The following is a 15,501-nucleotide window of genomic DNA, read 5'->3' on the forward strand; positions in this document are numbered from 1 at the left end:
GTTGAAGAAATTCAAAGACAGCGGAAGAGAAATCGAGCACGAAGCATTTCTCGCATTTTGGTTATCCAGGTTTGTATTCCCTTCATCATACTCAACAGTTGCTCGAAATGTTTTCCCCATTGCTGTTCATTTAGCTAGAGGCATTAGACTTGCTCTTGCCCCTGCTGTTCTTGCCACCATATACAGAGATTTAAGCTTGTTAAAAGCTAAACTTACTGATCAGAACGATGATCCATCGATTACAATTTGGGCTCCTTTACAACTTCTTCAAATCTGGATCTGGGAGAGATTTCCGAAGCTAAGGCCTAATGTCGGAGGTAGCTGCAACCCAAAGTTTGCTAGATGGGAGAATAAGAAGGTGCAGATCAACAATATTGGCTCAATTTTGGATCGTGATTCAGAAGACTTCTGTTGGCGACCATATGCTGATGATTTGGGTAACGAGAAAAACGGAAAATGGGTGGTTGTTGGTGGTGATTGTTTGGATGAAGAATTGGAGTCATGGGGTCGATGTTTTAGGGTTTCTGAATTAGTCGGGATACAAGGGAAATGTATCGAACAATATCTACCTCATAGAGTCGCAATGCAATTTGGCATGGATCAAGACATTCCTGGTAAAGTCCCACGAAACAATGGAAGTCCTAAATCAGCTTGGAGCTTTTACACAAGGCCATTGATGGATCTTAAACTGTATCTTCCATCTCGATTCTCTGAGCCGTATGTCACTGCTAGATACTTTGAGTGGCGGAATAAGTCAACTGGACTCCATAGTTTGCTTTCTTCGATGGGTGATAATGAAACTAAAACTTCTGTCAAAGATGACTCAAGAACTGAAAAATCCAAAGAATCTGTGGGTGACACCAGAACTTGTGATGTGGCTCATGATGGAGCGAGCCCTGGCAACGAAGATGGAGATACATCGGGATTAGAGCTTGAAGCAAGAATCAAAAGACTAGAGGAAGTTTTTGCATATCTCAAAACTAGAAAATATGGAAACAGGTTACTGTAGATTGCTTTATAGGTTACTGTAGAGGAAGTTTTCGCATATATCAAAAAGCAAATTAGTCATTTTACTTTGGATGTCGAAAATCACAATAAAACTAGGGGTTTTTGCAATATATAAATAAATAAATTTAAAACTTTTCAGGGACCGATACAATGAAAATGACATGCCACAATGATCATTTATGTAGTTTGCTCTAAATTATATAAATACTCTTTGAGGGTATAACATGAGTTTGAAAGGACATATGTATCGGATGAAATACCAAAGTAAAACTGTTGTCAAAATGAAACGACATCCACTATTTAGTAGTAAGTTTTATTAAATTGTTACAAGGGTATAAGAATTGTTTGATGAAAAGCATAAGTAATCGGACATAAAAGGAAACAGCATACATTGATTAGTGATAAATTTCATCAAATTCTTACAAACATTCAACAAGTGTTTGATGAAATGTCCAAGTAAACAAACCACTCTCAAAAAGAAACAATACCCAAACAGATTGAGCCAATATCACATACAAAAAATTTTCATCAATTGTGCAAAAAACAGAAAAACAAACCAAGGAATATAATAAGCCTTCATCTTGTTTGATCTACATTTGATGTCAAAGCCAATCAAAGATTACAAAATTACAAGAATCAAAATCAACTAAATTTCACATAATTATGCATCTTAATGGTTTATTTCTCTAACTGCTGCAGATCAATATCCCAAACTGATGCCAGCTGCAACAAGAGTTGATCAGGCGCCATGCCTTCCCAGTCCTCAGGAGGCTCGATAGTTGAAACCGCTTCAATCAGATTCATCAAAATCTCCCTTTTCAATTCCATTGGGATTCCCACAATATCTGTTCCATTTTCTATAATCATATCCAGCAACTGTACACCAAAAAAAAAAAAAAAAAAAATCAAGTCAAATACAGAGAAGACTGATTATTTGAGTTAAACGTAGAATTACATAGTTATCCTTGGGGCAATATTATAATTATCTGTTCCTTAGCTTTAAACAACTACTAGTTATCTGAAAACTTATTATTGAAATAAATGTAAAATTACCAAACTACCCCTACCATACCTGTTGAAGCCAAGACAAGCAAATATCAAACACGTTTTGATCCGGAAGAAACTGAGCAACCGCATGCAAAACTTCCGTCCCCACCTCACTCGACAACTGATCGATAACGGGACCCGTTCGATCCATCAATTTGACAAGCAACAAATCATCACCCGTTGACAAAACCTCAGCAAAAGCCGTATCAGAATCACCCACATGAACCGCATCCATCGCGTTACTCCACGCTGCCCAAACCGGGTCCCGATCCTGCCCGACATTCTCGTCTCCCATCGCTTCAGCCGTCATTTCCGGAACCGCCACCCGGGCAGTTCGGGCAGGCCCGTTGTTGTCTTCACCCGCCACCCTAATCGCCTCCAATGTAGCCTCATCTTTTGAAGCTTGCCATACACTTCTAGCAGAAGGCCCCTCACCAAACCTAGCTGCCCCCCAACCCCTCCTATTGTTATTTTCCATTTCATTTTCTGATTTAGGCGACCTACTTTCCATACCTCTTCTCAAACCCATCTGCCCGTTTCGACCGTATGGGTAGTCCCAATTTTCGGGCACGTCTCTTCGGGCAGCTCCTCTGCCCCTCATGTAAGAAGACATGGTGTCGTCATTCCGGCCTAATTTATTATAGTCGGAATAGCCTATTCCGTTGTACTTTCGACCGGAATCCTCGAATCCCATCATGTAATTCCCGCCGCCTCTTCGGTTGTTTAAGGAAAGGTCACGGGCCATGTCTTCAACGACCCGTTCGAGACCACGGACTCGGTTTTCCAAAGTCACCATCCCATCGTGGGACCCACCCATGAAATCCTGCAACATGTTCATTAAATGAGCTTGTTGTCTTTCCAATTGTAGTAATTGTCTTTGTATCGCGAGCCAATTCCCTTTATTGCTTCTGATTCCGTCCCTTTGATCATTCATATCATCGTATTCCCGCCTTCTAGAAGGACCACCAGTTGATCTGTCAGCTATTTGGTGGGTCTCTTTAAAATGTGACCCTGATTCTATATCATTGATGACAGAGTTAGAATTTTCACCATTGAGGTCATTTTGGTCATTTGATGACTTGATGAATCTACGGGGGACAACTACTTCGACTTCGCCAGAAACCCGTCTTTCAAGTCTTTGAAAAAACTCGGGGTTTAACTCTTTGTCACTTAAAGCAGGTGCCTTTTTTTTCAAGATTCCAACTGTCTTTTCAGGTTCTTCATTTTTTACTGGAGCCTCTGTCTTTTTATCATCCTCTTTAGCAGGTTCAGAATGTTCACCATCTGAAAACATTTCAAAGGAATGGAATCTGTCAAAGAAGTTGGAATCTGAAGGAATCGTAATCTGTTTGGTATAAAATGAAATGGAATTCGATTATATTTTTTGTTTATTGTAAACATATACTGTTAAACTTTTTATTCTTATAAACTTCAGTAAGTATATACTGAGGGTGTTTGTGTCATTTAGTGAAAAAGAGAATGATTTTATTTATGTTCACCATGATTTCTAGGTGTTTTTTGATCTTCAGAACCTCCTGCAAGACCCTGCCATTGTTGCAAAGCCTCTATTATGCTGTCTCTTGCTGGTTTTATCTGTGGAAGTTGATAAGGAGTTAGTAACAGAAACTAAATTTTGGTTTTGTTGAATCCAAATAGCAATCAAAGGTAGCATTTCGGAAACAGGGTAAATGCAAGAAAAAGCAATGTACTTTCATTGAATTACTTATTATAGCATATTAGCATCCTACTTCCATATTTCATATTACAACATTGTACTTAGAAAAATCCATCCGATTATAAGTTTTTAACAATGTCATATAAATACAAAACAAAATTTACTACTATAAATGGGTAGATTGTTCAATGTGTAATGCCCTAATAAGAAAAACATTGGAAGTATATGACTACTTTCATATTTCGTATTTCGAGAACAAGGTAAATGCAAGAAAAAGCAATGTAAGTTCATTAACTTGTTTATTATAGCATCCCACTTTAATTTTTATCCTATTACAACAATATATTTTGAAAAAAGTACCCAATTCTAGCAATATCATCTAAATACAAATCAATTTTCAATGCTATAAATGGGTAGGTTTTTCAATGTACAATGCTAAAAATGGATAGAAATTTTCATAGTATAATTCCTTGATAACAGAAAAAAAAAAAAAAAAAAAAAAAAAAAAAAAAAAAAAAAGTACAATGTTGTAATAGAATGAAATGAAAATAGGATACTATAACACACAAATAAATGAAAGTATGTTGCTATTTCTTGCATTATCCCTACAAAAAAACTAACCTTATCAAAGCGGCAAGCTTCAAGGGCAGTTATGGTAGAACTCGTTTTTCCAGTGATCAAGTTGCTTGAATGCAAAGCCAAGGCATTCAAAGCATCAGCAGCTGCCTTTCGAGTTGCCCAATCAGTATTGTTAAGACATTCATGTATACTTTGAAGCAGTAGCTCTAAGCCTTGAGGTGAAATAGCTCCAACCTGCAACAAGGTTTATATAAAGACTTATTTGCACATCATGTCATATGCCATTTAGATTTTAGGGGGTGTTTGGATGTGTGTTTTGTAAGTGATTATGATATCAAATGGTTACAATTCATAAATCAAATAATTGGTTGTAACAATGGTGAACAGAAGATAGTGTTTGAGTGCTTCGAAGATGCATTGAAGTCTAAATGAATTAGATTTAGATGTTGTTTCTTTCTTTACTTAACACAGAAGGAAACGACTTAATAGAGAAAGTCATGGAATGGAGCTTTTCTGGTTAAGTCCTAACCTTTTACAACTTTGCCCTTGTTTATTTTTTTACTCAGGCGTCCTTATCTCAAATATGTTATGAAATATCATTTATCCAGACAATACTCAATGAGAATTTTGATCATAAACCTTCAATTTCAATAGGAGGGCACAAAATGATTCATGTCCATGATGCCTACAGGGATTCAACTCTTTATAGTTTTGTTATGTTTCAAGTTATGTTTACAATAAGATTATTTGACATGGCTGATTTATGAGTTCCCTTCTTATAAGATTCACAAATTATGACCTAAAAGCTAACTCACATGATTTGACTTCAAGTATATACTTATAATACACAGAATGTTAGAATCACATACCTGAGAAAGACTAGAAACAACTTGCAGAAGTGCTGCCTTTGCTAAGAAATTAGGGTTATTAAGATACTTGCAGATCCTTGCACAAAGCTTCTGAAAAGCCGCAATAGGTGGGTCTGAAGCCATTTCCACCATTTTAGCCATACACATTGCTGAACCAGCTTGTACCCCTTTGTTCTGATCATTCAAAGCCTCAAATAAAGGCTTCACAAACAACGAAACCACAGACCCAATATTCTCACACCCATCCCCCTTCAAATACAGCGATGAAAGCTGCCCAATTGACTCGCGACAAGCGTCTTTAACGCCGGAATCGGAGTCCTTAAGCCTTTTCACAATGTGGGCTATGATTTTGGTCAGATGCGAGGCTGCTGATTCGGTATGGGTGGCGCAGAGGAAGAAGAGGAGACGGATTGCTTCTTTTTTGGCGGCGGGTTTGTTGGCGTCGTTTGTGGCTTCGTAGAGTGAGTTGAGGAGCATTGTGATGCCGTCGGGGGAGAGGGTTTGGATGATTTTTTCAAGGTCTTCGACTGCGATCTGGTGGGTGTCTCGGTCGGAAAGCTTGGAGAGGGAAGTCAAGATTCTCTGTTTGAGTTCAATCATGGCAAGATGGGAAGAAAGAGATGAAGATCTTGATGAATGGTTTGGTGGTGATGGTGTTGATGGGGGTTTCTTGGATTTCAGAGATTTGGTCGCCATTGTTGTGATGATGCCTCCAGTTCAAAAATGCGAGTGAAGTTGAAGATGGGGATTCAAGATTTTAGAGGGTGTAATGGGTATCAGATTAGATGAAGATCTATAAAGTATAAACTGAACCCCAAACACCGTAGCCAATATTATTATTGATTAAGAACAAATAAGTAGACAAATTAAAAATAGTAGACAGATTAAAAATATATATTATTTTATGAAATAGCTTTTTTAAGGTGAAAGGTTTTGGAATTTGAAATTCAAAAAGATAACAAAAACAGCAAATTTCTCTTTTGAATTTAATGTTTCTTTCTATTAATCTAATATTTGTGAAAAAAAAAAAATCCCATTTATTAACTAACTGATGCATCGGATTCCATTTTATGTGATTAAGCTATTGTTGTTGACTTATACACCAAATGATTAAACAACTACCGTTTTAATCTATTTTCCTACTATGCTACTTCTAATTCTCCATCTATGTCCCTCACGAAACTTAACCCTCAACATCAAAGATGGTGGGCAACACCGGGATAGAAGCCCTTTGGTTTTAAGTAAGATTTAACAATTTAAATATAATGAAGTAGAAAATGTTTATATATATATGGTTTTTTGAATTATATTCATTTCTATTTTAACTTTGATTTATTTCGTTTTCGGTCATTAATAAATACAAAATAACTAAATTTTTTATTATCACAATTAGGTCTTATTTTCTTTTATTTTGGTTATTATTTGTAATCTTCTAAAATTGATAGGTCGAGAGCTAGGGGTATAAATAAACCAGCCGAGCCAAAATCAAGTTTAGGTAAGTTTGGGCTCGGCTCGTTTTGAGTTTAATTTTCAAAACCTGAGCTTGACTTGTAGAGGATTTACAATGTTCGGGCTCGACTCGTATGTTAGGTGTTTGGCTTGAGCTCATCTCGATTAATTGCCAAATATCAAGTTCGTTTGTGTATTTAAGCTCGTCAAACCATTGTCACATCTAACGACCCTGACGAATATCTGCCCTTACTCCTCCTCCCTCTTTCCCTTTCTCAGTTGAACATATTTTTAATTTTTGACATCCCTGCCAAGAAACCCATAGACACCTTCATGTCTGATTCGTTGTCTCTGGAAATCATTAGATGAAACCCTACAACCTATTATCACCATGGTAGGATCATCATATTATATTATAAAGGAAACATTTTTTCTTTTCACCACATTCATTTGAAACCTCATGATTTTTCAGTTTCTTTCTAATAATAATTATAAGTTGGTTAATAAGGTTAAATAGATATCAAACCTAAATTGTAATCATATGTAAACTAAATTTCAATATTAAAATAATATTTTTACTTCTACTTATAAAGTTATGTTTTGTTAACTTTTAACATATTATACTTCATTTATTAGTTTTAATATATTGTTGGATGTAAATCATTATCATTTTAAAAATACAATTTTAGACTATTGTAGTCGAACTCATGAATTGACAAAAAAAAATTGGAACGATTTATATAAAATATTTAAATTATTAATTTGAATATACCATTACAGGCTCAACTTAAATATAAATTTTAGTTTAACTTAAACAACCCAAATAATATTTTGTAAATAGTTAAAATTGATGAATTGTAGTGTCTTTCTAATAATTATTATAAGTTGGTTAATAAGTTTAAATAGATATCAAACCTAAAGTGTAATCATAAAGATATTAAATTTCAATTTTAAAATAATATATTTAATTCTACTTATAAAGTTATTTCTTTAACTTTTAACATATTATACTTCATTTATTAGATTTAATATATTATTGTATGTAAATCATTATCAATTTAAAGCTACAACTTTTAAATAGTTTGGACAAAATACTTAAATTGTTAATTTAAATATAACATTACAGTGTCAACTTAAATATAAGTTTCAGTTCCACTTATAAAATCCAATAAATATTTTGTGAATAGTTAAAAGTGATAAATTGTAGTGCTAAATGCAAAAACTAAATTGTAATCTCAATTTAACTAAAATATTTCCTAATGATATTTTTATAATCGTTAAATATTTTCAAATAAGTAGCTTAAAACAACTTACAATAACAATAGCTAAAAATAAGTATATATAAATGATTATATTGTTACCTTTAAAATCAAAAAACAATGTTTGATGTTTTAAATAATTATAATGATAGAAATTAAACAAAAATTAATTAACAATACTAATAACTATAAATAACATTAGACTATATATTCTATTTAATTTTATTCATTAGTAACTCACGGGTAAAAGTCATTCAAACGATTGAGATTATGCAATTATAATAGATGTATATGTCACACCCCAAAACCAGGAACGGCGGAAACGTTCTGGGGCGGAGGACGTCATGTATAATATCAACAACAATGTAAAGTAGTAAACAAGCAACAACATCATCCATTGCATTAATAATATAATTATTATACAAATGTGTTCTGTCAAATTTTGATAAACACTAAAGCATAAATCAAAATGAAAGATAAGCCTTGAACAAGCTCCATCTTCCTTTCTCCTTGCATCGGTACTTGTCTATGATGACCTGAGGATACAAGTAATTTTGAAAGCGAGTATCAGCTTTAAAACTGGTGAGATCATAAGTATTTAGTGTCTTAAATTGTATGTGAGAAAATGTAAGTATATGTACTTAAAAGTATTGAAAGTGTATATGAATTGTAAGTGTTTGAAAAACCCTAGAATCCCTATGATTCCTATTAATAATAAAAGGAGTCTTCTACCAAGACCTAACTGTTCTGAATGTAGTCTTCTACCAAGACCTAATTGTTCTGAATGTGTGTGTCTCTTGTAAGAGGATGTATTTTCCAAAGTATAACTATCATTATTCAAAAATATAGTTTGTACAATAATGTTTAAGTGAGGTTATCACTAAAAATATGTAATGGAAAATCAATGTAGTACTATGGTGTAGTGTCCAACTACAACCGTACTTATTACCTTAAATCTAGGGTAATACTTCCAAGTACTGTAGTATTTAATAAAAATAACTACATCGGTACTCAACTGCCTTATTTGAGGGATAAGGTATAATGTGATGTCTAGATCCCAGACTATACGCTCCCCTATCAAAGGGATTTTGGGACCTACCCACGACCCATGCATGAATGCAATCCGTGAGCATCCACATTACCGAATGATCATGTATACTCGATATAACTATCACAATTGTGGTGTGATTCATTAGTATAGTTAGATCCTGAACTGGTTCCGTGCTATAGCACCTAATGACGTCTGTTCTATGTATATGTAAGTGTGATCATGTAATTGTACTCAAGTAAGAGCGATCATGTAATAGTACAGTAGTGTACTGTAATGTTCTACGTGTGCTAGCTGTAATGTGTGTTCTCTCTATCTAGCAAGTATAGTAATGTAATCATTCTAGTATAGTTGTATATGTTCTCGTCCTAGTATAGCTGTATATGTAATGTACTGAAAAGTTCTAGAAAGTATTGACTCATGAATGAACTGACTCATTGAATGATATCGCGTTCTAGCAATGGTTCTAGTATCTTCCTGAACTACCCATATGGTAGCTTTCTAGTAATCTAAGTGTATGTATGGACATGGATGTATACCCTTGCTACGCAAGGGCATAGGATGAACTGGAAGGACCTTTTATGACTATATATGTGTACATGATATATAACTAATATTTAAACGACCTTCGGACGAATACCCAAAATCCCACCAGACCACATCTCAAGGCGCGAAAAGGAAATAGGGTGGATAGCCTTCCTAAGTCTTTTAAACATTTCTTATATAAGTATACATATAGAGGCATGCAATTTATAATATAAAAGCATAAATAAGATTTGTAAGACATTTGAAATATAAGTATTATTTTAAGAAAAGATCGACTTGGTGTCAATCTATAAAACAATTTGAATGCATAAGTTTAATAAAACAGTTTAAGTATAAGGAAACATTTGTTTGAAACACAGTTGTAAATAAGTTTGAAAGGAAATGTACGGAGTAAGCTGTACAGTGTAAAAAGGGGTTTAAAACATATAAAATGTTTACAAAAAGTCATTTGAAGGAAACTGTTTGGTAAAACGGCTAATGAGTAGCCAAATCATTTGAATGTTGTATATTAATCACATGTGATTGATGTAATAAGTAATATAATCCTACTTGCTAATCACATGTGATTGACATAATAAGTAGCATGATTCTACTTGTATCCTCCCCCCCCATAAAACATTTAAAAAGAGTTTAAAACATTAGTTAAGGGGTATGAACTCACCTGCGGTAAGTGACTGGAATTGAACGGACTGTTACGTACGGAAGGATCGGACAAGTGCTTGGTGTCAAGTGGAGACTTAGACACACACAATGATCCTAATTACATATGAAAACATATGTATATAAATAATTAGTGATTATAACAATAATTATACAAGTAATAACATTTAAGCGCGAGGATAACACTTTTGGTCAAGTGCTAGGAGGCTAAAGGGTTGCAACAAAGGAGTGCAATGCCCCTAATGTGAGTTTAAGGTCAAAAGACCATATTCATTAGAGTTTACGGCCCAAGGAAGTAAGTTCCTGGCCGTAAACTCCCAACCAAGGCTTGGGATGGTACTTTCAATTACTACAACCTTAGTGGGAATTGTTTCAAGGCATATACAAGTGTTTGGGCACCATATTGACTCCTTTGGGGAGTTTACGGCCCAAAGACCCTTTTCCCTTGGAGTTTACGGCCGTAAACTCCCTTGGGAGGGTGATTATGGTGCTATCAAGTCCCTATAATATCTAGGAACAATTCTAGGCTTTTGTACTTGGCTTTGGGAGAGTTTATGGCACCATTTGGTACCATTTCTTGGAGTTTACGGCCATAGAGCATCTTGGGCCGTAAACTCCCTCAAACATGGGGTTCTAAATGTTTTAGCTAGTCCATAACTCATCTAGGTACTTGTCAAAATTGTCCCTTGGCCTTAGGAAGTGTTTAGGGTGTCATTTGACCCCTTTATGGGAGTTTACGGCCCAAGAACCATTCTTGGCCGTAAACTCTTCAATACTTGTGCTTTTCTCATGTTTCTTAGGTCCTAAACACATTAAGGTAATTGCCAAAAATAGAGTCCAAGCCTTTGGGGGTCATTAGGGCACTTTTAGCCCTTCAAAAAGGGGTTTACGGCCCAAGAGCTTTTCTTGGCCGTAAACTACTAGAACCTTATGATTTTGAAGTGTTTCTAGCCTCTAATGTTCATACATAAAGTCCTTAGTTAGATGCCTAACACGGAAATGGGACTAGGTGGCCTTTAGGCTTGATTTTGGAGTTTACTCCCCAAGAACGTTCTTGGGCGGTAAACTCCCGGATCTTGTGTTTTGGACATGTAAATAATGTTATTAAGCATATAACAAGTATTAAAACACATCTAGGGAAGTAGACTCACAATCTGGGATGAAAACCCGAAGATTCGTGAGAGAGAAATGGGCTTTTCTCTAAATGGAATTCAACTAATGAACCAATTTGGTTCAGAATTATATTTATAGTCCTGAGATTTTTGGTAGAAAATATTTCTATTCTCAGAATGGATTCTAATGATTCTAGGGTAATGGAATTTACAGTGTTGCACAAAATCCTTGTGCAACCACTCTCCTAATACCCCTTTTTGGTGTAAAACCCTAAAACTGCCAAACTTATTCCAAAAGTTTGAATTTTTACTGTAACTGCTCTACTACTATTGGATTGAAATGGTTTGATTTAGAATGGAAATTTCGGGTTGTCACAGTATATATTATTATATAATTCAAAATAATCAATATATTATATCAATTTAGTATACGAATTATTATATCAAATTTGACAACATTATTGTTATATTTAGAAAAAAAACATATATTTGTAGAGATGTCAATTATATAGGTAATTCTACGCAACGCGCGGGCATTCGCCTAGTATCAAGTTCGTTTGCGTATTTAAGCTCGTCAAACCATTGTCACCTCTAACGACCCTGGCGAATATCTGCCATTACTCCTCCTCCCCCTTTCCCTTTCTCAGTTGAACATGTTTTAAATTTTTGACATCCTTGCCATGCAACCCATATACACCTTCATGCTTGATTCGTTGTCTCTGGAAATCATCACACGAAACTCTACAACCCACCCTCACCATGGTACGATCAACAAGTTTTCAAATATCTAACCTAAGATCTTCATCGTCACAAATCGATAAAAAGTACATGAAGAAGTCATACCTAAGGTTCACAAACATCTAAACCCTTTCTCTATCCCTTTCCCGATGAATTATTTGGTGCATCAAATATATATATATATATACATATATATATATATATATATATATATATATATATATATATATATATATATATATATATATATCGTTCTGACTTATCATTGTCGACCTATTATTATATTCCAAACCTTTTCACCACCCCTTTTAACAAACACTCTTTTCATACATGGACTCTTCAATCTTAAACTTAATTTAATCCTTCTCAAGATCAATTGTGTGTTTTGATGTCATGTGAAAAAATGTTAAATTGCACCGTTTGAATGCCCTAAGTTGAAGATATCTCAAGGTCTATCATATAGGGGTAAAATCGTGAATTACTGATAGCTTCATTTTATTTACTTCTTTTTATAGTTTATTTTAGTACATTTCATTCGCATTTTAGTTAACTTCCATGCATATTTTCCCTTTTTGTTATTTTTATGACCATTTCGGGGTACTTTCTAGTTTCTTGAGCATTATTGCAGATTTTTCTTGGAAACTAGCGGGGCGGCACTCTTGGGAGGCGATTGGGCTTGAAGGGAATTGGAGATTTCGTGCTTTATGGCTATGAAGGTGATTCATGGGGTGGACTTGTCAATTGCTTGAAGGCTTGGAAGAATTGAGCTTTAAATTTGAAAGATGCGGGAGAATTCTTGAGTATGCAAGATCAATATTTGGGAGTTTGCGGAAGTTTTGAATGATGTGGATAGACAATATGGGCTCAAATTGAAGAAATATTGAAGAAAAATGGGCTAGAAGATGATTGGACTCGAACTGGGTCAATGGATTAGCTGTGGAGGCCCAAAACTTGAAGAAGCCCAAAAATGTCGTCAGTACCCGCGGCCCGCGTGGATTCCTGACAAGGGCAATTTCGGGATTTTGCTAAGAGCTCTATATTGGGAAGGTTGGTGTGCTTCTTTAGCATAATCTTGGAGGTCCGATTTTGAGCTTTTCTCTCTGGAGTTTGGAGCACTTTTGGAGGCTAAAAACACTTGAAGAACATCTTCTTTTCACCTCTTGAATCTTGTCAAATGTTTGGTACAATCTTATCTAACTTTGTTCATTTGAGTTTAGCCATGCTTGGCTAAACAAATCTTGGTTGACTTTTTGTTGAATCCTTTGAACTTTTGTTGGATGTTGAAGAATCTATGAACTTGTTCTTGAATCTTTATGGAAATGTTTTGTGTTTCATCATATTATCACTATTAGTATGTTTTTATTCATGAGTTTAAATATGTTTGTGGTGATTAGTTGGCTAATTTCTTGATTAAGTAAATGATCCTCAAATTAGCAAGCAACAAGTGATTTTTGTGTTGTTTTTGCTTCACACAATCATAAAAACAATTCCTCCAACATGGTGGTGAAAGCAATTGACTCCTCTTGGATTTGGTGATTTTTTGGTTCTTAATGCTAGTTGACTTTCACTAATTACATGCTATTTGGAATTAGTGACTTTGACTAAGGAAATTGTTATGAGCTTCTCTAGCCATTTCAACAATTAAGAAAAGTCTAGGTAATCTCAAGCTCCTTGGATTACTATAACCAAATTAAGGATTTAAATCAAAGTATTTCACTATTGGATTCTAATGATATGTTCATAAAAAATCAAAGTGAGGAAACTTTAAGTCAACCATCTCTCCCTTATTGATTTTACATCAAATTCTTATTTTTGTTGCAATTGTCTATTTAAATCATAGTTAATTCTAGTTTGTTTCAAGTATTTTCAAAACATCAAAACCCCCATTTTTAATTTATTGTCATATTCCAAGTATTTTTACAAAGAGATTTTTCATAGAGTTATCAAATTGAACCAATCTCCGTGGATTCGATCCCTTTACCACTATACACTATTTTAGTGTGTAATATTTAGGATTATTATTTGTGTTGGCCTTGACAACCACCAATTACTAATATATTTTAGGTGTGCCCGAATTTGAACCTTAGACTTCGTGCGTAGAGATTCTGCATCAAACACTAGACTCCCAACATAGATACCATTTCAATGTCATATGTGTGTGCAATTTTTTATGGGCTTCTCTATTGGAGCTTCTTCCATCGTTTGAAGATCCATTACTTCGAGAACACAAAGATGATGATGCATTTTGTTAAATTAGTAAATTTAATCTCTCTTGAACTTGTAAAAACTACAAAATTAGTTTTCATGCTTATTACTATGAAGCATGAGGTTTGAATCCCACCACAACAAAAACATTGATGTTTTACTTATGGGGTGATTTATGAGGCATATGGCATTTGGGCGAACGTAAAGGAGTGGAGGGGGTAGGACAGGGATGAAAATATGTAGTTATGTTGTTTTTTGTGTAAATATGTTTTCTTTTTGTGTGTATTTAATTAATTGGTTGTATATAAAAATAAAAAATGATATCTTTTATGTCACATTTTATTTAAAAAATAGTAAAGGACTTATTTATGTAATTAATTAACATTTTTTTAATGAAAATGTGCAATGAAACAGAGTAATAGACCTTCATATCAATTTATGTAATTACCTCTCATTTTCATTTTGTTATAAAAGGTGATCAATTTATTCATGCAAACTTTTGGTAATACTCCTCCCATCTCAAAATTATAGTCTATTTTTCTTTTTTGGTTTGTTCCAAAATAATAATTCATTTCTAAAAATAAATAACATTCTTACAAAAATACCCCCTTCATTATTACTTAACCAATTAAGCATTTAATAGAACATTAAATGCAAAGTAAGAACAAAACTATCATTTTATTAAATAAAGTTAATGGTAATTAATATAATTCTTAATTTATGTGTTTTTTGTCTGTGGACAATAATATTAGGACAGAAGGAGTATTATTGTTGGTTTATGGAGTTCAAGGAGACATAATTGGGTTTGTTAAAAATAATTTTAAGGATACTAAAATATAAATACATCAATAGATAATAAGATATAAATTTGTAGATAAATGAACATTTCACTTTGTAAAAATTACTAATAGTTCGTACAAATATTTATAATATTAAATTAAAAAGTTTAACTATTGTGTTTTTGTTGATTTAAACATGTGATAAACATTTAAACCACAAAATAAAATTTCCATGGAAGTTATAATGTTTTCTTACCCTGTTTTGCAAATGATTGATAGGTTCTTCATAAAAACTTTATTTACTGTTTTTTGTAAGACGTAAAGAATTTGCCCTCAATAACAAAGTCCACGTTCACGATCGTTATTCGTTAGGTTGTTACATCATATATCATTTCATTACTTTATGCAACCACTTTCTTTGTGCAACCTGTCTTTAACTATATTTGCATGTATGATTTGTGAAGTTGTATCATTTCTATTTAATATTTATTATCAGTTAGATTCCAATAATAAACATGTAAAAACAA

The 15,501-nt window shown here is 33.9% G+C and overlaps 1 protein-coding gene across 1 annotated transcript; it reads right to left on the minus strand.

The window, feature by feature from the left end:
• Nucleotides 1-1,380: 1,380 nt before the first annotated feature.
• On the minus strand, nt 1,381-6,008 carry TOR1 (ARM repeat superfamily protein). The gene is made up of 5 exons (XM_078965024.1): nt 5,179-6,008; nt 4,352-4,543; nt 3,555-3,648; nt 2,081-3,339; nt 1,381-1,884 (listed from the first exon to the last, which is right to left on the minus strand). Exons 1-5 carry the CDS (start codon nt 5,872-5,874, stop codon nt 1,687-1,689), a joined length of 2,439 nt encoding a protein of 812 aa, XP_078821150.1. The 5' UTR covers nt 5,875-6,008; the 3' UTR covers nt 1,381-1,686.
• Between the last annotated feature and the right edge of the window lie 9,493 nt (nt 6,009-15,501).

The sequence above is a fragment of the Lactuca saligna genome, chromosome 7 (assembly GCF_052625555.1).
Source record: "Lactuca saligna cultivar CGN05327 chromosome 7, ASM5262555v1, whole genome shotgun sequence".
NCBI lineage: Eukaryota > Viridiplantae > Streptophyta > Magnoliopsida > Asterales > Asteraceae > Lactuca > Lactuca saligna.

Bases quoted from the DNA above. Each gene is read 5' to 3' on its own strand.
- TOR1 (XM_078965024.1), bottom strand. From the start codon at position 5,874: ATGGCGACCAAATCTCTGAAATCCAAGAAACCCCCATCAACACCATCA. The intron at 4,544-5,178 runs GTATGTGATTCT...ACCTTGTTGCAG, and splicing joins TTGTTTCTAGTCTTTCTCAG to GTTGGAGCTATTTCACCTCA. The intron at 3,649-4,351 runs GTTAGTTTTTTT...CAACTTCCACAG, and splicing joins AAGCTTGCCGCTTTGATAAG to ATAAAACCAGCAAGAGACAG.